General features: G+C 43.7%; 1 protein-coding gene across 1 annotated transcript in view; it reads right to left on the bottom strand.

Moving 5' to 3' along the window:
• LOC128756759 (solute carrier family 45 member 4-like) overlaps positions 1–21,547 on the bottom strand; it is a 37,918-nt gene that overhangs the window by 3,664 nt on the left and 12,707 nt on the right. The window contains exons 3-15 of the mRNA XM_053861396.1: positions 17,062–18,163; positions 5,514–5,702; positions 3,551–3,730; positions 3,292–3,482; positions 3,042–3,219; positions 2,382–2,846; positions 2,013–2,281; positions 1,721–1,882; positions 1,551–1,650; positions 1,080–1,160; positions 874–1,004; positions 258–326; positions 29–183 (exon numbers count right to left, since the gene is read on the bottom strand). Coding sequence (XP_053717371.1) covers positions 29–183; positions 258–326; positions 874–1,004; positions 1,080–1,160; positions 1,551–1,650; positions 1,721–1,882; positions 2,013–2,281; positions 2,382–2,846; positions 3,042–3,219; positions 3,292–3,482; positions 3,551–3,730; positions 5,514–5,702; positions 17,062–17,356 — 2,465 coding nt within the window. The 5' untranslated portion in view covers positions 17,357–18,163. The remainder of the gene's footprint in view (positions 1–28; positions 184–257; positions 327–873; positions 1,005–1,079; positions 1,161–1,550; positions 1,651–1,720; positions 1,883–2,012; positions 2,282–2,381; positions 2,847–3,041; positions 3,220–3,291; positions 3,483–3,550; positions 3,731–5,513; positions 5,703–17,061; positions 18,164–21,547) is intronic.

The raw sequence follows: 21,547 nt of genomic DNA, 5'->3' as shown, positions 1-21,547 counted from the left end.
CGTTGTCAGACATATTGAGAGCACTCACCCGTTGTTGGGCGCAGGGTAAATGACCAGGAAGCAAGCAGTGAGGAATCCCAGAAGAGAGCCCCCGGAGGCCACGATGGGTATCACGCGAACGCTGCCGACTGCCTCCACAACCGCTCCCAGCGCTGAGGCTACCAGGATCTGACTGATGTACACCTTTCAGAGGAGCACGGGCTGTTAGAAATGAAGGGAAACAGAGCTAGCGTGCAAGCCGCAGCCGCCACACCTACCTGGCAAGACAAGATGGCACAGTCGATGCCAAAGCCTCTTCGGGAGTTGCCAGGGCTGTGATGGATGTACTGTGACAGGCAAGCAAATGCACATGGCATCATTAATATGTGTGCTGACACCTCACCATTTCCTGTCAGGGCCAGTGCTGTTGGTGTTCTCGGCGGGCGAGAGTAAACAACTATGTTGAGTCCTAGAATGAGATGCAACCTAACTGTATTGCACGTTACAGCGACGTCGACGGTGGTGTTCGTGGTGTTGTGTCTTGCCAGTACAGAAGACAACACCTTGTCGACGTCTTTTAAATCAAATAAAAATTTGTTGACACGTGAACCTTTCAAGAAAGACACTTAACTTTAAACTGAATTTACAAGTAACAGGGTCAGGGCATATCAAGCCTGCCACATTTCCTGACCATCAGAAGCATAAAATCCCTATGTTATATTGGTATAAAAAAAAGAACTAGAAATCCCACAGTACACGTGGACTTCACATTCCCTATAAGCAATACTGTTGGCTTTGGAAAGTCTTCATAAAAACTTGTAAAAACTGAGTTGAATTGAAGATGTTTGAGCTTCAGGTACTTGCTATGGTCAATCTCTATAAAGATGTTTGTACCTGTCTCATTTCATGATATTGCCCGAGCAGCGCGTATGGGCAGTAGGAGATACTCATGGAGATGACGCCCATGGTGCTGATCATCACCATCGCCACATAAACGTTGGGGAAGATCGCCATGACAGCCGTTCCTGGAAGGAAGGAACGATATCTGATTTAGAGCTTAAGTCTGATTCGATCGGATCTGTGGATTAAGAGATTCATACCGATGGAGAAGCCAAGTGTTCCCAGGATGTAGATGATCTTGATGCTCAGGTCGAAGTTATCCAGGTACTTCTGAAGCAGGGCTGGAAGACACAGCTTGTTTTAAAGATCACAATGATGTTAAAGGTGATGTGTGAATAATGAAAATGTGAACACGACACCTGTTCGTATTTATGACTAAAACACCAACACAGCTATGACAACATGGACCAAAAAAAACGTTGACAGAAAACTTCTTCTGCTTATTTATCAGAACAGATAGGTATGAATGCGACATCAAGAGGAAACCAAACAAAAGGTTGCTCTTTCCCCTTTATTCAGAGTATATATATATATATATATATATATATATATATATATATATATATATATATATATATATATATATATATATATATACATACTGTACAGACAGTCTTCTCTCTTTCATAGGAAACCAGGTGAGCGTGGACACAAAGCCAGGAGGTGATTACCTGAACATGTAGCAGCAGTCATGGCGTATATAACAAGCCCCCAACATCCCATCTGAACCCCTTTGTGATAACTGTCCAAGGCTGTGGAGTTTGCAGAAGCCTTTCAAATGGGAAACAAACGTTAACCACAAGGCCAAACTTGTTAGCCTTCTTTGGACCTGTGTTCTTACAGTGGGATCTCCATGGTAGATGACCTGGCCCATGAAGTCGGTGAAGAAGACCGCCTCAGCAATGATGGAGAACCAGGTGAGGAGGTGGCAGACACAGAGGCGCAGCAGCTCTGGCGGCATCTTCAGCATGGAGAGCCACAGATGTCGCACCGTGGTCTCCACCTGACGACAGAGAAAGATTCATGTTGTGCCTTGAAAGCCTGGAAAAAGCAAGGAGGAGCTTGAACACGGCTCCACAAAGGTCTGATCCAAATTGTGGGAGGGACACTGTCACCAAAACACGCCTCCTCACCTCGCCCTCTTCGCTCTCTGCATCCCCGCTGGAAGAGTTGGTGTTTTCACTGCGATGACGTTTCCTCCTTCGGTTCCTCCGGCGTCTGGCCTCTACCTCGTACAGGTCGTTCATGCTGCGCGAAGGTTTGATGAGGAAAGCGGCGTTGGATCTGCGATAGCGATAGCGATGGTTGCCGACTCTGCCGTAGTAAGAGAAGGTGCAGGACGGTTGGCGGTAGAAAGTGTGGTGGTGACGAGGCTGTCGCGTCGGAGCGCCGGTGCTGGCAGCTGAAACCAGCAAAACAATACTGTCATTCTAATGAATTCTGTCATACTGTCATGGCCACCGTGGTAGTTTCACAACCCAATAATAACCAACAACAGCTACCTTTGACCATTCCAGCACGATTAGCTTGCCCTTTGGCGCTAAGCCTGCTACTGCCAGCTTCTTTGTTAGCCGCGTGGACGCATGACATCAACCGGCCGTTTAACGTCCGCTGCTCGTTCAGCTGGTTGTTCAGCAAGGCCTCCTGTCCCTCGTCGTTCTCCATTTCCTGCAGAAACGCCGACAGCCGGCAAATCCTGGCGGGGGGATGGTGGACTTGGTGATGGTTCAGGTTTTGGGGGCGGAAGAGCTCTTGGCTGCCGGTGCTGCTGCGCCTGAGGCTGCCGTGCCTCGGGGGGGTGCTGTGGTTGCCGTTGAAGAAGGGGGTGATCATAGGAGGCGAGTGGTGATGGGGCAGGAGGTGGTGGTCAGTGAAAATGGAGTGCTCTTTGTGGCACATGAACAACGCCTCGTGCTCGAGGTGGTCCAGGGTGGCATCAGCCATGGCCAGAACACTGTCACTTTTACCTGCGATGGAGAAAAATGGGGTGAGCAGAGTGAGGAGTTGGACACACTCAGGAGGCTCTATTCATTCTTCCCTGCTCCACTCTCCCTCAAGCACGTCCCCAGAAGAAACACTGCTTTCCATTATTATTGACATGAACATGCATTTTCTGGACTCTTCAATCCTTCCACGGTTTACAGGCCAAAAACCAATCTTACTTCTCACAAGCTCATTCTCCAGAAAGTCCATATCTCCTCTGTCCGACTGGTCGTCTCCATAGGGATCGTACAGGTCGTAGCTGTCCATCGTCTCATCCTCACCGATCATTTCCAGCGTCGGAGCGAGAAGCCCGGCTCTGCCGTTCGAGGACGTAGGCTGGATGTGATCTGGACTTTCCTGAGACAAGAAAAGGACTTTTTTATTTTTCAAAATCTATAGCATACATGATTTTTTTTTCCCATGCACTACCTGGTCGAGTCGGTCATGTTGGGAAACATAAAGCTGTTCATCGATGCTAAGAAGGTGCAAAATAACGGACACGGTGAAGAGGATTGCAGCAAAGAAGAAGAGGATCTGTTCCTGAGATTTAAAAGCCGATGCCAAGAACGTGTGCGTCCAGTCGAGGCCTCCGAGCGCATAGCCGACAGCTCCTCCCAGACCTGAACAGACGCCAGCGTCAAGCCCGAGAAAAACGTCCTCACAACATCCATTATGATCAGCACCGTACCTGCTGATGCAGCGTGTATGTTGAGCGCCATGTCCTGGTCATCTGCATCTGCTACATCTAACAGATAGGCTCGGATCGGACCCTCCGACGCATCAGCACAGAAGTCCAACACCACCACCCCGAGCACAGTGAGAACTATTCCTATTGGCTGTCGTCCTTGCTCATCGCCGAGTGACAATCCTGGCAGAGGAAAAACACAGGCTTCATAAAGAAAAGAACGATGGGACGAGCTTCACAGAGATTCCTTTTAAATTCAAAGTGTATGACTCATTTTAATTCAAACAGAAAAGACTGCAGAGTTGCGTTTGTAAGCACAGATCAGTTGGAGCACCCTCTCACAACACAGAACGGCATGAGCTGTAAAAAAAAACCTTTAACTCTCAGTGCTTCAGCTCATTTTGACTGACCCACAATATCAACTGGTCCTGAAAAATATACCTCGAAAAGTTCGAGGTCCAGCACACACATGACACCTTTGCATCAGGTGACGTATAGCAATGGTCAAAATGAAACTTAATAAACAGTATCAGTAAAATCAGCAGCAGGAGCTTCAACCCACATTGAAAAAAAAAACAGAGCTCCTCATCACCACCAACATTTCATTGGTGCGTCATCGCGGCACAAACAGTCACAGGTCAACACAAACATTCCTAGTTGTGAGAGAGTGAGCGAGGCCGACAATAGGGTGGCACAGCTCACGGGCTGAGCAGACAGGAAGTGAAGTGTGATTGGTAAAATAGAGGAAGCAAACAGGAAGCATTTCCCTGTGAACTGCCAGCTCTCCCTTTCCCATATAAAACACACAGGCACACACAGATGGACCTTTCCCATGTTGCATACATGCATCCACAAAACGCACATATCATCACCAAGTAAGGCAGATGGCTTGAGTGTTTGCTAAAACTGATATGACTTGATAGTAAACAGGCATTACATAATATGTTTTGAGCTTTTCAACATATGTACGTCAAAGGCAGTTGAACAAATAACTGAAATGGCTGGCTCATTTTTACAGACGGATTAAAGGAGCAAGTCAAGTGGAGAGAAATAAACTGGGATATTGGCGTGTCTCAAGTGCTGTGGCAAGTAAAAGCTCACCACCCAGACCAGAGGGCAAGGAGTTTTTTTTTAACCTGACACATCCACTAGATCAAAAGCAATAAGGTATCCGTGAGAGACAAGTTCACCTTCATTTGAACCGTTGAGCTGATGACAAACCAAAACAAAACATTTTGTGTGAGCTCAATGACAAACTAAACAGCAAGGCTCTATTGTTGACACTGCTAAAATATCAATAAAATGTGAGGTTTACTTTCACTTTCTGCTGCTGCTTTTCCTCCTCTGGCCACTTACCCTGGCACACAGTGACTTGACACCGTACACAGATTCCTAACACTAACACCCAGCATTCAGAATTGTCCAGAGTGAAAGGTAGTCCAGTCCAGTTCAGTTATTTCAGCACTTCAGTGCAGCGAGGCAAGTTAAAGCTTGATGGAGCTGGTGGCCACCATTCTAAAAACAAGGTGAAACTGATGGCAATGCATGTACTTTGGTACTGTAACACAAATGCACGCTGATATTGATCGCCATTAAATCGATGGCAGAGTGCACGGACACTTGCCGATCAATATATGTGACTGAAAACAAATGACTTTCAAACAACCTCAGTCTGCGTGGGTGAGGTGACACGGTGAAATATTTTAATAGCGATATAAAATCACTTTCAACTGCACTTGTAAGAACGTAAAATATGATGATACGAATTTGGAGTTGGGCGACTTGAACTGGAGTCACATGACTCTCAGCAGTCTGAGAGGCTTCGGTCTTCAGCCATGTTTGAATTGAATCATCTTGTGACATCCTGCCATATTGACAGTGAACGCATCTCAGGTGTGTTTACGTTGGGGGCGCTACATGAGTAAGAAAAAAAAAAAAGGTTGACATTGACATGTTGTGAACTTACCGATAAGGGATCCATTCAAAAACAGTGCTACTCCGATTAAGGTTCCGATGCAGAGGGCGAGGATGAATGGTCGCCTACGGCCCCAGCGCAGGGTGCAGCGGTCACTGGCCGAGCCGATCAGAGGGGTGAACATGAGGCCGAGGACCGGGCTGAGGAACCACGTCAGACTGTAGTATTGCTCTGGAAGACCTGCGAAGAAAGAGGAGAAGGTTATTGGAAATGGTGGTGACAGTGACGGGACAGTGACAACAACAGCTGCAGGGGTTTTTTAAGACCACCTTGATTTGAGGGGGAGTGGGACGGTAGCAGAGCAATAACACACTAGATTTCCTCAATATAAGCCAAGCAGCGTGTGACCAGAGCTGGTCACTGGGAGATATAGAGACAGTTATGTGACTCAATTATTTTCATTTCATGTCATAAATTGAACAATTTTGGTGCAGTCATATTACAACAGACCTGGGCAAAGTGTGGCCCGCGGGCCATTTACGGCCCTTTGCCTGTGTTTTTGTGGCCCTGAGGAGGTCAGACTAAAAGTATACAACTGAGAAGTTGGCATTTTTTATCCTGTTTCTGTTTTAGCCAGTACTGGTTCAACGGTACACACATTCATGACTAAAATTTCTTCATTCAAGTAAAATTTCGTCATTTTAGTATTTTCCACAAAATTCATTTTAAGGGAATTCAAAATGAATTGCCTTTTTATCTTAGGTGTTTGGTCCATACTGATTTATATTCAAATAAGATGCATGTAAAATAATGGTTCCATGGCATATTTACAGTTTCTTCCATTGAATATTTAATGGTTCATTTCATCCTCGTCGATTTTTTTTCGTCACATTTCGTAGTCATCGGCGCCTCTCTTTTGGCATGACGGCCCCTCACAAAGGTCACAGTTTATCATGTAGCCCTTTAGGAAATTTAACTGCCCACCTCAATATTACGACATGGTCCTGAAATGTATTTGACTGCAACATTGATGGTGGAATAAACAGACCAAGCCAGTCAAAGGACAACAGTGTAATCATTTACTCCGGCTGAAAAGACAACACAAAGAGCACCAATTTGTCCGTGGAAGGGAAATCACAGGCTGTTCTCCTAAATGTTGAGGTAAGCCTTCCTCGAGGAGCATGAAGCCTCTTTGCTGCGCAGTATGAAAAGTTGACTCTCAAAGTAGCCATTGTTGCTGAAACAGTAGCTGAAACTAGCATCTATAAAGCACAGGTCACAGAGAACAAGCCTCTCCTCAGACGGGATTTTCTGAGGACGCTAGTGATGACTCGCCGTGCGAGTCGCTGAAATGAGGTCAGCACCGCGTTCCTCAATCAATAAACTGAGCACAATATGCTACAGTAATCGCTGAAGTTATGATGGTTTTTTTTATGTGTTCAGACTGGATGGACTGAATGTGTCTGGTTCAGCCAAATCCATTCAGCCACGCACTACTTTAAACCTCTTTGACTCCAAACTTCAGTCGCCTGCTTTTCACTGATTTAAACAGGTGTCATCAGATGGGGACACTGCCTTCCTTCCATTACAGAAATTGCTTTTTGACCAATGGCTTTTAATCTTTGTCCAAAAACTTTGTCCAGATGCCAGCCAGCTTGCAGTCTCACTGTGACTCATTACGAGCTTCTTAAGAAGATGGAGACACATGTTTTGAATATGCTGTGCAATAGCAACTTTGAGACCGAGTCTGTGGAAAACTAATCGGAAATTCAAAGTCAATTATAAAGGCTCTATTATTGGAAGGGGAGGATGGTGTGTGGACAGGACGTGGGAAACACAAACAGCCGCTCTAGTGACTGTTCACCTGCATGTTTCAGTCGTGACCTTCACAATAACTGGCTGGATCTAAAAACAGGAGCAACTGAATGAGTGATGGGGGAAAATATACAGCATGGCCTGGCTGCTCCAGGATAAACAAATATATATTTATATATTTCCTCCTTCCTGCATTGGTCAGTCTCTGATGAGCTGCAACACGTAAATCACCTGATCATAAACTAGCCGTGGCCACCGAGTCTCGGGAACACCGACACTACTTCCCCTCCTAAAATGGCATTGTCACTCACGCTGCCTTTCCTGTTGTGGCATTTATTCCGGACAAAGGAAAGTTTGTTGCGCTTTGTCTGGCATTCTAATTTGTCATACATTCACAGACGTACAAAGTCAAACGGAGTCGACAGACACACAGAGGCAGCCCTGTCTCCAACAGCATCAGACTTGTTCTTAAAAGACTGAAATCACAGTGAAGAAGATCTCGGTGTAAGCTCAGCTACACCAAAACCAATCGCACACACAAACACAGACATGTACACATTAATACCACACTGATGCACCTTGCGAATAAAGCAAGGCCTGTTCCCAAACACGCACATACAGATAGAAAGCAGAGTTCCCACGCAAACGTGTGGCTACAAACACAATGCTGAGAATATCCAGAAGCAGGAATCCTTCTAGGAAACAAACAGAAGCGAGGGAAGGAGAAAAACAGAGATAGAGACAAAAAACAAGGTGAGAGTTGTGGGGCTCAGTGAGAGGATGGAGACAGAGCGGTTCCACGGGCCGCCTGGCGGATGCATTGTTGACTGATCGTGGGAAAAAAAAAGACGTTCAACCTGCCTCGTCCGTCACCAAACTGCTTATTTTATGACGCTGTTTCCACGTTCGCACACAGAAAGAGAAGCTCGATCTTTGACTTTTCAAACGCAGGCTGCCCTTTCATTGTGTCCAGGAAACTAAATGTTGAACTACAATGGCTCAATAGAGTTGTTGCCAGATAAGTGCAGAAGCATGTGGACCACAGAGCTCAAAAGTATAGTTTTACTTCATAAGTACCGACTCACTGCATGTGAAGTCGAAGTTTTTAAATTTTGTGAGCACGAGACTGTTGTGTGAAGCCATGAGAGGAAGGTGTCATGGCGATATCTAGCGATATGATACGGGAGTATCATATCTCGATACATGAGTGGTGATACAATACATGATGTATTGCACGAGGCATCATTTCAAGGGATCAGATAATGCAGTACTATACTACGTGCATGAAAACAAGTTCATTGTTATAAACTTTAAACTTTTGCAGTCGAACAGAGAAAGAGAAAGTGGCATTAGTGTTAAACACGTCACAAAAGCAGCAAGTGTCTGTGTTAAATATCCATATAACATTTGACCATATCAATATTTTTCTACACCACTATATATTAGTATGCATTTTTTAGGAATTGTTGAATTGAACATAATTGAGTATGATGGAAGAAAAGGGATTATTTTAAAAGGAAAATTTTTTATAAAGAGTCTCAGTCTAAATCATGATATTATATTATTATTATTATTATTATTATGAAGAGTCTAATAAAAGCAAACATTACAGAAAAAAAAAATTACAACATTAAGTTTAAAATGATAATAATGTCTTACATTTAAGTAGGGCTTTTCAAGACTTGCTTTAAGATTAAGAACGTCCAAATATCTCAGAAAAAAACTGCTTAATGACGGTCATATAAGTCAATAACATGCAGGCTTTGTCCGGGAAGGAACTGGAGTGAGACTTCAAAAGACACAACATCATTACGGGAGCCAAGTATCCCAACAATAAAAGTCTACACCAGCGACCACAGCTCAGATTCTGCTGCTTTCCCGTCACACCACCTCTCCGTTCCCACTTCCCTGCGTCTCCATTCACCTCTAAACATCAAACTATTCTTTCATATCCTGCGCTGGCGTGAGAAAACCACACGAAAAAATGACTAGCTCCCAGAGAACAGGCAGAAAAATGGTGTGAAAGTGAGAGTCAGACAAAGGTCATGGAGGAAGGAGGCAGGAAGGAATAATGCTGAGAACCAGAGAGGGAGAGAGAGCGCTAGGTAGATAGGACAACCCCCACTGAGAACCAGCTTCCAGCTCACTAAGTCAAATCCCGCTTTTGCATACAGGATAAACACCACTTGCCCTCAACCCCCCTTCCCCCTGTACTGGCCAGGAAGCAAGCTGCGATATAACCTGAGGGGTCAGACAGCAAGGACCCCACAACATAAGGAACATGACAACCTGTTCCACTCAGCACAGCTAGAATCCTTCCGATACACAAGTGTCACTCCGAATCGCTTTCCCTGTCCGAGATGCACAAGCTATTCAGTCTTCATCTTTGGAAAAGGGGAACCACAGACCGAGTCCATCCCATAAAAGAAGCTCGTGTCTCCCAGAGAGAGCCAACCAGTCGCCACAAAAAAGCTATTCTGAATTCTGCCCTTCACAACACCAAATCATCTCTATAAACCTTTTCTGCTGCATCCCTAACACAGACTAGAGGTATAAATAAAAGTGCTGCAGTGAAATGATGTGCCATGTCTGAACAAGGACACACTGTTCAAAGTCCAAGACATTAAGGAGCAAAAAGTGGCCTGAATAATGGGCTGGCATGACCTTAGAAGAGGCAGAAAGGAGCCAGACAGACGCTGAGCCGGCACCGTTGCTACTGAAGTCATTTGCTTTTTTTAGCTTACTTTTCCAGTTTTAAGTTGAAGCTGCTTCATCAGCATTTGAGACAAGATCAACTTCAGCGTTTTGTTTACCTGACACCGAAGCATCCCACTCATTCAGTCATGAACAACTGCTTGCACAAACATTTGATTCTCCATTAGCAGCCGAGGAAAGTTCCGGCAAGACACTCTGGCAAGTCGGTGTTCGGCCTCAGGGCCAACTGTGGCCCTTGTACCAGTTGCCTCCATGGTACATGTATTCATGACATGGGTGCCACACCTCATCCCAAGTATCTCGGGGCAGCATAGCAGTCTAGAAACAACACTGTCAATGATCACAGCAGGATCACCTTCCACCAAGCTGAGCCACTATAAAGCTAGGAGGAAACAAGTAGACATGAGGACGACACGTCTAGAAATGAGAGGAAGGAGGGAAGACGGTTAAGTTAAGTGGAAACCTACAAGAACACGCCCACTGCTAGGCAACTAACAAACATTCAGAAAATATCAACCAACCAACAAGTTTAATAGCACTGTCAAAAATGCTACAGATTCAAACATATTCTTGAAGTAATCAGCATTTCAGCTGCTACTGTATCCATCGCCTAAGTTTACTGACAGGACTCTGGACGTACAAAATGGACTTCATTGGAAAAAGCTGAACCCAGTCTGAGAACAAAAAATACATAAAATATTCTCCTTTCTGTTCCCGTTCGATTTCTGGAACCACATTGTTGTTGGACGTTGGATGTGGCACTGAAATAAACTTGAAACTTGAAATACCCCACAAACTTTAGCTGTAAAGTGCCCTGAAGAGGCGAGAGCCAGGATCATGCTTGTGCTTGCCAGAACTAGATCAAGACGCAAATGATGAACTTTCTGAATTAGACAACGCATTGCTTTATGAATGAAACTAAAAAGTAGTAAGTAAGAGAGAAATATTGTTTTTTTTATGGGTTTTTGTCACTTCATGTCAATGCATGTTCCACAAATTTGGGAAAATATTCCAGTGTTGTGGAAATTGTTGTGTCCGTTTTCACCTCCACAACTCTGTGTCTGTTAGGGAACCTCTGAGGTGCGTGATGGGCCACAGTCATCAGTGAGGAAGGAGGAAGAAAGACCAGGATGGTGTCACCAGCACCAGATCAATTGCACGGTGGTCATTAGAACGCTGAGAACCATCACCAGTGAGTTAGGACGGACATTGACTGATCCAGACCGAAACAGCCTCCATGATGATCCTCCACCAAATGTGAGACAATCATGATCTGACATCTGAGCACATGACTCACGTCTGGCTCACGAATAACACCAACTGTGGTGCAAGTTCTTATTTGTATGAAAACATTTTCCACACTCTCACACAAGCGCGCGCGCACACACACACACACACACACACACAGCTGCCTTCACACAGACGTGTTACGCAACAGCACTGCAGTGAAATCTCCACCTCCTGCTGCGAGAATGAGAGGGACACTCGACCCGGGGTGACGTCCGCAGAATTTTAATGCTCATCATATGGACTCTGAACCCCGGGGATTATTCATAAATCTAGATCAATGCATTATTCACACCAGGAAGACAACATCTGAACGCGAGGACCCACCGCAAACAGGAAGCTCTCACATCACTGCCCTTCACCAGCAGAGGTGATCAATACAGTCGATCCAAAGCAGTTGGTGCTATTATGTAATTGGTAAACAAAGTATAGGAGTGAAAATGCCGCATGACAAAGTGAGGTCTGTCCATACAGGTTTGCATATTGGTTATGCATATGCCTTTCAACCTTCCTGTTCAAGCTGGGGATGTGACTTCAGCAAGGCTACATCTGCATACATGGTGATATTTACTGGCACAGGACGACACGTGGAGCTTCATCCTATCTTGGCTCAAATAAAAGATAAGGATGGAAAAGCAGGTCACAATGCATCTTGACTCAAACTCAAGACGTACAGTTTTACTAGGGTTTGCTCAGATCGACTTGTGTTTGCTAATGTCAACAATTATTTGAATACTTTCACAGGAAACTCCTTGCTATCATTTTTTTCTTAGCCAGCCTAACACACAACCCTTACAACAAAACGCAAGTATTGCCGTGAAGACACAAATTGGCTTGAAAACATGTTGCCCTGCGCTGCTTCCTTTGTCCCTCATCACCACCTGAGAGCTCACTGGGGGCTTGTTTTTGATGACTTCACCTCCCGGGGGGGAGGAGTTGCGGCAATGTGCTGACAAACAAATACATCAGCTCATACACACGCATGCACGCCCACCCACCGTACTGCATTCCTCGCATATCTGACACTTTTAGAGAACGCATACCTGACTTATCGTCCGTCGCATGCGACAACGTGCACAGCTATAGGAACACATAATACGCCTTTGTCTTTAAGACTAAAGTATCTGCTGACTGGAGAGCAAACACAAATCTGCAAAACCTCTAGATTGTTCGGGATTGTGGAACATCTGCTCGTGACACTTGGTGCTGTTTGGGGTCCAAATGTCAAAATAGCTCAGACCTCATTAAGCCAATAACATTCACTAAGGTCTCTGAAGTGCAGGTGAGAAACACACAAACCACCCATACTGAAAGCCCCATAAGGCACTGCAACAGTTAAACCTCTGGATCGGAAATGTAAATAATCCAATTTGGTTAGTTTTATAATGAATTATTCAGTATTAATTGCATTTTAATACTTGCCCGGAGCCTGTTTAAAGCCAAGGTCAGTGCACATGAGTGTAAACATTCCAGCATTCTATTCATCATGGATAGATAGATTCAGTCATGAATACATTTCTAAAATGGCGCTCATCCCCACTCACAACGCGGTTTCTTCACCAGGCAAACGTCACCTGTCTAAATGCAAACAGGCTCATCTGGCAACAGTAAAAGGGCCCGTCACCCGCTCATCCCTCTCCTCCAGCCTCCACTCCAGCTAGATTATCTTGATTTGTGACAGCAAGAATGAGTTACATAACTCTCCTTTATACCATCTGCTCGATAATACCGGCCAACATGATAGGATCATTTTGGGGGATTAGGCTACCTGCCATGAACAATGAAAGATCAAGCGATATTTATTTAGCGTGTTAGCGGTGACCTTGCATAAAGGGACGCTGGACAAGAGCAGAGTTGAGACCGGTCGTACAAAGATATCAGTGTTTATGAACTGAAGTGAACAATGCAAGTTAACTCCATCCATTTTTCTGCTGCTCATCTGGGTCCAGGACTCTCCCAGGCCAATTCCACCAGTCATCAAGGAGGATCATCCAGGCCTTCCCAGGGCCAGGAGATCTCTCTCCAGGGCACCCCTGCCTAAAACACCTGACCAGGGAGATGTGGGGGAAGCATCCTGAACAGGTGCGAAGGGGCTGCGGTCCGACATTTAGCCTGTACCAGATATCGGAGCTCCCTGAGACGCCTCTCTGAGAAAGCCAACTTCCATCACTTTTATTTGCTTTATGTCTGTACTTTCCACAACTCATGGATGACTAAAGTATTGTCAAACACAAGGCGACAGATACGGTGACTGTCGAAGATATAACCAACATCCACAGATCTTTTTAAAACCACAAGTGTACAACATGAGTCTGTCTCTCCAACTCGAGATGTGGACCGGACACAACAAAAGAACCAGCGGGAGGTCGTCAGCAGAGCGGGAGGTTGAGTAAGAGTGACTGTGGAATAGCCTCAATAACTGTTTTCACCCTCTGGAAGTAGGTTTTATAGCTTTCTCTTATTTATGAGGAATCCGGTTATGCAACAGATTCTAAATGAAAAAGCAACAGCACTCTCTCCTTACTGTTCAATCCTCCAAACTTACCTTCAACATGCCCTCTCTCGGCCCATCTGTTCATCTCCTTCTCTAGCTCTGCTAATCCTTCACGCTACTTCACCCTCCGCGTCATTCATATTTCACTTTCAGCTGGCTTTCCACGGCGTGATGCGCTTTACTCAGGATGCTTTTGAGACTGCAGAGAGGATTTTCTTCAACAATCCGTTATTACTTAATAAATGCCGACATCAGGGTTAATGGTCTGGATGCAGATGAGACAATGCATGCGATTCATTTGATACGTACAGTCAATGTGCTGCTGTCAACAACAACAAGTATATCTTCTGATGGTAGATATGTTGCATCTCAGAAAGAGAAAATGCAAATCACACTGCTGTTGCACAGTTTTGCAAGAGCCTCGTTGAAAATGCATGAACTCCTTTGGCCCAGGGGGAGTCAGATTAAAGTCTGCAGGCTTCCATAAAGAAACCCTTATATGGTGCTTTTCCCATCTGTCCTTTGGGTTGTGCAAATAAGGACTCTTTAGTAAGGGCTCTACCAGACAAACCCAAAACATACTTCCTTTCATTACACACGTGTCTGCGACTCCACACCAGCCTATTAATAGAGACTGTGCTATTTCAGGCAGCTAATGTGGCCGGTCTGTTGTCTTGGTTAAACATCGACTGAACTTGGGAGTTGACAGAGGTCAGGTTTTCGGATGGTCAAGTTCTGGATTAAATGAAGGTGGTTTCATAAACAGAGACAGGGAGAGTTGTGTAAGACGTGAAAGGAATTTGACCGGGAGGAAATGAATGAAACATAATAAAAGTAAAATACAAGGATCCAAAGTAGGAGCCTCGATGAATCAACAGCATTTCGAGAGTGTTTCTGAATCAACTTAAAAAAGCCCGTTTGTCTTAACTGAGTAAAATCTGTCGCGGTGCAATGCTTGTCTGTTGAATTGTAACTTATTTGTAATATCCTGACCTATATATCCTAAACTGTGGAATATCTACTCACTCAAGACCATCCTCATCAACTTGTGTCTAGGCCTTTATAGTGGTCTTGTCATATTTACTCTAAACAGAACACCCTATTTGAAGATCTGCACCTAGAACACCGGGAAAAAAAATGGTTTGCTTGTGTTTTATTACTGAATTTATTGAATAAACACATTTTATGATGACTATTCTAATAATTGTAAAACTGATAACTCATATTTTCTGAGTGGACTTAAAAAAAACCTCAACTATTTCTGTCAAAATATGCCAGTTTGGTAAAGCAATATTTCCCAGATGTCAATAATACATTGTAGCAGATATGTTCAGATCACCAATGAGCCCTCTCTATGTAAACCATCTTCTTCCACTTGTATTCACAAGTGCTGTCCATGTACATGTCCTTTCCCTTTTCATATTTTACAAACCTGCTCCTACGCGTTGTGCTATTTCTGTGTCCCCCACAACTTGAAAAATGAGGTTAACTGCAGAGCCACAAGCTAACTTCTGTTACACATTCACAGTTGAGCCTCACCATGAAACAAAAACAAAGACGCCACCATTCATTGACAAAAAGAATGGCACAAAAAAAAACAATAAACGTAATCATTCATTTTATGTTGCTTATTCCCAGTACCCAAGAAAGGGTCACTGTGGCCAACCCAGCTACACAGGGCAAATGTGAAAACATAAAGGCAGCCCTTCATTCAACAGAGGTCACTTTAGAGCCAGTAACGGATATTTGAGTGCGTGTTTGACAGTGGAGAGCCGAAGGGGAAACCTTAGAACTCAGAAAAGACAGTTTCACCCTCATCACTGCGCTGCCCTTCAAATAACCTCCAGTTCTACATATTTAAAGACAGAAGCCTGAAACACACATTCAGCAAAGTGCCTTTATTCTTCTGAGTAATGAAGTTCCATATTAGATTTATGGATCAAGACCTACACCACAGCATAAAACTACAAACTACAGCAATACTTGCTGCATTCGGGGGCTATTAAGGCCAACCACAAGGGTAAGGGTCTCACTGTAGGCCAACTCTAAATGAGGCAACTGGGATGGAGAAACAAGCCACAGATTGTTGTCATAGAAAACCCACACAAGTCTGTTGCTGTTCTCCCAGAGTCCTTCTGAAGTAACACAACATTGAAAGCCTATGTGTCTGAGTCAGATCTGCTATGGGGGCTTACTCCTGCTGAGCCTGCAGGCAGCCTCAGGAGCCAACAAGCAACCTACACTTGTTATGTAAGCCAGGAGATCACGCTACGTCACCAGGAGGGGGGCTTGCCACCAGAGGGACAGAATTATAAACAACTCAATAGCACTTCCTTCACACTATCGATGTCCAGCAGGACTTGGACAGATCTCAAAGGCTTTTCATTTAGGTAGTGGAGGGGATGAGTGTATACGGGTGTGTGTGTGTGTGTGTGTGTGTGTGTGTGTGTGTGTGTGTGTGTGTGTGTGTGTGTGTGTGTGTGTGAGTGAGTGAGTGCAAGCTTGCTAATCTCTGGGCAGATCAACTAAACAAGGTGGACAGGCAGGACAAGTGCTGGGACGTCACACTGTCAAGGTGTCTCTCAACGTCAGGAGCCCAACATCATCTCTGAACACCGTTCAGGAATCCAGAGCATTCTTACTTCCAGTATACACATGATATCACACAACCTCTTATGTATTGTTCTTCATATTGAACTAAGATATGACAAAGATAACATGAGGACTTTGTCATTTAATGATGCTCTTGTGTGGCCTCAATACAAACATTTGTACAGTTAAACAGAAAAGGTTTTCGTTAAACCAAACACCCACAAGGAACACGGATCAATAACAGATTGTTGTAACTTAATTATGCTCTTTAAACATGCAAAATGATGTCAGAGATTTATGAAAATAAATGCCAGTCATGATTTTTGACATTTTAATGTAATCTCAGATGTTTTTATTGATTTGAATTGCGTAATTTGGAGTGCATGTGATTTCACAAATTGCTTTTGATGGTTCTACCAGCGCATGATCTATCGATACTTTTTCTCTTTTTCTGACTTGTGAGTCCAAGATAATAATAATAATAAAAAAAATATATGTATGTCATTTTTATTATTATCGTGGACTCTTTTTTTCAGTAAAAACAGATATAATTTTTTTATGCTACTGTGTGTCTAGGGTTCAGATTTGATGATCTAATTTGCTAGTTTTGAAGCGTGCATTCACCGTGTACAACGAACTACGGAAACAGACCATGAATTATTCAGTGTACACCTCTTCAGTGTTTTGTGTCATCACCTATTTGCAGCAGTACGGGCGTCACCAGCGCTGTCTCCATGGCATAGCAGAACTCCCTTCCAAACATGACGGCTCCGTGCATCACCCATCTCTTCAGCGTAATTCCCTCGACTGATGTTTCGCTTGGAGACTCCTCTCCTCCTCGACCTCCTCCACCCGTTCCATCCGTCTCTCCTGCTCCGTTCTCATCCTCTGATTGTGACATTGCCGAGCTTTTGGCGGCGGCTTCACCCACAAGAGATCCGACCTGCATGGTGTCAGCCTCCGTGTTCTGGGGAGGCATGTTGGAGGGCATGCACCCGGAAATATCCTGCCCTTTTGAACACACTTATATAGCTATTTAGAATCTTAGGAAAAATAAATATTCTCTGACTGAGGCTTTTTGTTTGGATTTGGTAGTCTCTTAACTGGTAGAAAGTGCTCAGTAAAATAAATTACCTGTAACAGATAAACTCCAATATTCATAAACCCCCCCCAAAAGCAAAGAAACTAAAGTCACTTCAAGTTAATATCATCATTGTTCTGCCAGACGGCGAGTGGGGTCGTCCTCGTTGGGGAAAAAGTGGCCCAAAAAAAAACAAAGTTGTCCTCAAAATAACGTTGCAGCTTCAACATCGAAGTTTAATCCATCTGGGATTTCCAAAAGGAGTTAAATTTCTTCTTCCCACAAATCAGCTTTGCAGAAAATCCCCCCAAAAAAAGAATCAAACAGCTGACTCAGCACAGGAAGAGAGTGCAGAACATTCCAAGCGAGAACTTGTGTTGCAGGTGTGTGATGGCTGTTTGAGTATGTGGCTGTGTTGTTTGTGTGTGTGTGATTGTGTAAGTATATGTATGTGAGTGTGGATGTGGTTGATTTATGGCTTCTTTATGATTGACATTTCTTGTTTTCCTTTACTGTCTATTATAAGCAGTAGAAATCCATATAGAGGACCACTCAGTGAACTCCTGAGTCATTTTTTGTATGGAAGGCTGGATAAAATTAGACACAACGGTGTGGATGGGGGTGGAAGAGATGTCGCAGGTGAGGCAATGAGGAGGTGGGAAGGCAGCGAAGGTGGGCGGAGCTCCTCGTACAATCCCCATCGATTGGCCAATAAATCTGGAGGAACAAAGAGAAGCGTTACAATGCGAACGGGAAAGGCTCAGAGACAGCACATATCTGAAGTCTCAATTAAAAACACAGAAAAATGAGACAACAAGAACACAAGAAAATAAAAAGAAAATAGATGCTGCAAAATTTCAACTCCTTTTGTGACTAGCAGAGATAATAAACTACTTAGAAACACTACAGCTTTGTCCAAAGGTGTGTTGTTTCGAAAAGTGTGAGATGCCAATAAAGGGTCAGAAAAGTCAGCGACCATGTGACCCATGGCTGCCCTTTATTTGGCTGCTTCACTAAGACTTACACAAGAGTTGGATAACTAGGACTGAATCATTTGATCAGGCTCTCGGGAGCCAATATCACGAACATGAGTGAGAGAAGAGAAGACTGAATGAGTTGGACGCAACAAACAAGACTATATCCATTCATTTTCAAAGATATTCCGTCACATTCGCTCCTCAGGACAGCAACAGGAAATTGAATTAGCAATGAGGCTGCAGAAATGAAGTCAGAAGACTCAACAAAGAGGTGACAAAACAGTCCGGTACAATCCAACACTTTAAGAGCCTTCGTGTAGGTAAGGCCAAGGTTATTGATGTGACTTCAGACATGGCTTTAAATGTGTATTTGGAGAATGCCTCAACACAGAAGCAACTCCAAGTTGTTTAGGTCGAAGCAGTTTTCATTTCATTTCCATAAAAAATCTTGTTTACCATCTCATAACTATCCCATGAGAGTTCCACTCGACTGAACGACACTCTCATTCAAGAGTACAGGAACTCGGCGTGAAAGCAAAGCTTGCCCAGAAGGAAAGAGTTCCACTACGCCTCGACCCCACCTGTACCGACCCTGACCACCTGGTGGACACGCAGCATTACAACAATTCTCCTCTGGGGTAATGTATCATTAAAAAATCCCTGAAATTAACAGGTCAAGGGCCCTTTAAATTATACATGGTGAGCCAGCAAGAGCCATGCAACATTAGAGCCTTGGAGTCTGAGTGTACCGTTAACAATGAGAGGGGAGAGAAAAGGGACAATAATGCTCTATTTCTCTAGATTTCAATGACCTGAAGGTGTTTCCATTAGGAGATATAATCTCCAGAGTAGCTTTATGATAGAAAATATGAACTAAAAACACACAAAACTGGAGTGAGTCTAAGTGAAACACGTGTACAGTCTCTTTTAAAAAGAGTCTGTTTTAACTGGAAATTGGTGAGAGCACATGATTCATACTTAAAAACACTCTGACAGTCTTTGATACTGGATGAGAGAAATGTGCTTTATGAGTTACATTTCAAACAGAACACTGCTTGTTTGTGCGTCTGGGATACTACAGAGAGTGCACTATAACAACACACACCTCATGAGGAGTTAAATTCCTCACTCCTTTCATTAGGTGCATGTGGCCAGCTTTTGGATTATTAACTGGCACGATTGGTCACTTCACACACCACATCCAGCCACTCAGAAGGCAAAGCCACTTGAACTTTCCAAAGATTGTCATATATTCCCAATAAAAGACGGAACAAACCACGACAGAAAAGGAGAAAGATGCAGTCATCACAACCATGTCAGGAAAGATAATCTAGAAATGGATGGTGGAGGACGAAGCTCCACTTTCACCCCTTTCATCTTTCTTCTTCGTTTTCAGGGCTATCCCATATCTTCCATTAACATTCATGATGTACTGGGGATGATCATAAATACTTCATAACGGCTTTCACGCTCACACAACCTCAGACTGCAGCAAGTTATATAACGGCCTCTCCGGTTTCCAGCCATAAGGACTAACAAGAGAGTATGAAAAGCAAATACACAACCATTATCTGTCTTAAGTATTGACAGGTTGAGGATAACCACAGAGATAACATCCCAACCACCAGCGTCAGACAGGGAGAACAAACAAACAGGAAAAGGCTTTTGGGTAGATCTGAGTGATATTCACATGAAAGTGAGTGGAGCAGGTCAGGGAAAGTAATGGGATAAATAACATGAGGGAGGGAAATGTCTTGCCGAAAATATAGTACCACTCCAAATAATTGTCTCTTAAGGGGAGAACAATTCGTCTAACTGCAGCTAACTTACAGTAGCTTTTTGTTTTGCAAGTGATACACAGACAAAGGACAATGCAGAGGTGATTGAATGTTTCTTTTAAAATAACTAAATGGCTTTTCACTTCACCAGAAACAAAATGAAAAGTGGTATGAAGCCAAGAAAAAAAGTCTTGACACCACCAGAATGGGCAAAGACTGACAAATAAATGCGATAAATAATAGTGTCAAAACCACATTGGACTGACTGCACACCACGATTTAGGTGTAACTACAGAGGTGCAAAATAAAAGATCTGTATCTGTGTGGCGGTTTTTATTACAACAGACTTGCAGCGACATTAGAGGACATGTTTTCTGAATAACTGTAGCTTCACAAAAAGCAGGTTGAAGAGGTGGCATGACATGCTAGATGGGGTTATTTAAAATGGTGTTTTTGCTTTGTTTTGCTCCTCTAAATGTGCAAATATTCAACATCCAAACCCCATTATTTTAGCAGCAGGCAATGCAATTTCACAGAGCATGTCAAAAACGAAGACTCAACAATATAGTTCTTGGAAAAAAAAACCTTTCCAAATAAAAATCCAGTTTCCTCTGTCCTCCTTTGACCTCTAATAATAGCTTCCACTCTGACAAGTGTCAAGCCCAACATCTCCAACAGGTCAAACAGGTTAATCCCGTAGAAGCATCAAACAAACAAACAAGATGTTTAACAAATTTGGCAATGTTTTAAACGGGCAGAATTCAGTGGTGAACAAAAATGATGGGAACTAAAATACAGCTGTCGTTTTTCCACAACCTGCTCAAACAAAATGGCACCAACCCTCAGATGTGCTGAGGACGAGTAATAAAGGAAAGAATGATAATAAAATCTGTTAGCTAATTCTACCACTGATAACTTTCTTTACATATTACTCTTTGCAGTAAAATGACTTTTAAAATTCACTTTTTAGGTTTACAACATGTGAGTCTGCACACATGAGGCACATCAGGCGTCCAATTGTTGATGTTTGTTGTTGCTCTGTGTGTGTGTGTGTGTGTGTGTGTGTGTGTGTGTGTGTGTGTGTGTGTGTGTGTGTGTGTGCGTGTGTGTGTGCGTGTGTGTGTGTGTGCACGTGTGTGTGTGCATGTGTGTAACCTGAGCCCATCTTATATGGAATTACACCTCAGCTTTTCTGGAGGCCCACAACTTGCACGTGATGAAGCCTGAATTCAAGGACATGAGGAAAAGAAAGCGCCAGATCTGAAGAGATGCCATGAAAGCTACAAGGAGCCGATAGGAGCAGAGTCTTTGATTATCTATTTAAGCCAGGGAGACAACAACAAGAT

The sequence above is a fragment of the Synchiropus splendidus genome, chromosome 4 (genome assembly GCF_027744825.2).
Source record: "Synchiropus splendidus isolate RoL2022-P1 chromosome 4, RoL_Sspl_1.0, whole genome shotgun sequence".
Taxonomy (NCBI): Eukaryota; Metazoa; Chordata; class Actinopteri; order Syngnathiformes; family Callionymidae; genus Synchiropus; species Synchiropus splendidus.
This window is presented reverse-complemented; position numbering and strand designations above follow the sequence as displayed.